We start from the raw sequence: 664 nt of genomic DNA on the forward strand, positions 1-664 counted from the left end.
GGGGCCGGGCGGGGGCCGGGCGGGGGCCGCGGGGCCGGGCGGGAGGCGCCGTCGGGGCCGCGCTGACGGCACCGCTCTCCGCAGTGCACGGACTGGCGGCCGGAGCGGGCGGCCCGGAGGCCGGCTCCAAGTCCCCGGAGCCGTCGGCCGACGAATCGCCCGACAACGAGAAGGAGGCGGCGGGCGGAGGGGACGCGGGGAAGAAGAGGAAGAGGAGGGTGCTCTTCTCCAAGGCGCAGACCTACGAGCTGGAGCGCCGGTTCCGGCAGCAGCGGTACCTGTCGGCGCCGGAGCGGGAGCATCTGGCCAGCCTGATCCGCCTGACGCCCACCCAGGTGAAGATCTGGTTCCAGAACCACCGCTACAAGATGAAGCGGGCCCGGGCCGAGAAAGGTATGGAAGTGACTCCTCTCCCCTCCCCGCGGCGGGTGGCCGTGCCGGTCCTGGTGCGGGACGGCAAGCCCTGCCACACGCTCAAAGCTCAGGACTTGGCGGCCGCCACCTTCCAGACGGGCATCCCCTTCTCCGCCTATAGCGCCCAGTCCCTCCAGCATATGCAATACAACGCCCAGTACAGCGCGGCCGGCAGCCCCCAGTACCCCACAGCGCACCACTTGGTACAGGCGCAGCAATGGACTTGGTGAGCGAGGGCTGAGCGCACGCA

General features: G+C 71.2%; 1 protein-coding gene across 1 annotated transcript; it reads left to right on the forward strand.

The window, feature by feature from the left end:
• Nucleotides 1–84: 84 nt before the first annotated feature.
• LOC122192871 (homeobox protein Nkx-2.2) lies at nucleotides 85–644 on the forward strand (the record flags this gene model as incomplete). Its single annotated transcript, XM_042893558.1, has 1 exon — nucleotides 85–644. A coding segment is annotated over one exon (560 nt), but the record flags the coding sequence as incomplete, so codon positions are not given.
• Nucleotides 645–664: the final 20 nt, after the last annotated feature.

The sequence above is a fragment of the Lagopus leucura genome, unplaced genomic scaffold, assembly GCF_019238085.1.
Source record: "Lagopus leucura isolate 7727_CA_CO unplaced genomic scaffold, USGS_WTPT01 27147-0_obj-0_obj, whole genome shotgun sequence".
Classification (NCBI taxonomy): domain Eukaryota; kingdom Metazoa; phylum Chordata; class Aves; order Galliformes; family Phasianidae; genus Lagopus; species Lagopus leucura.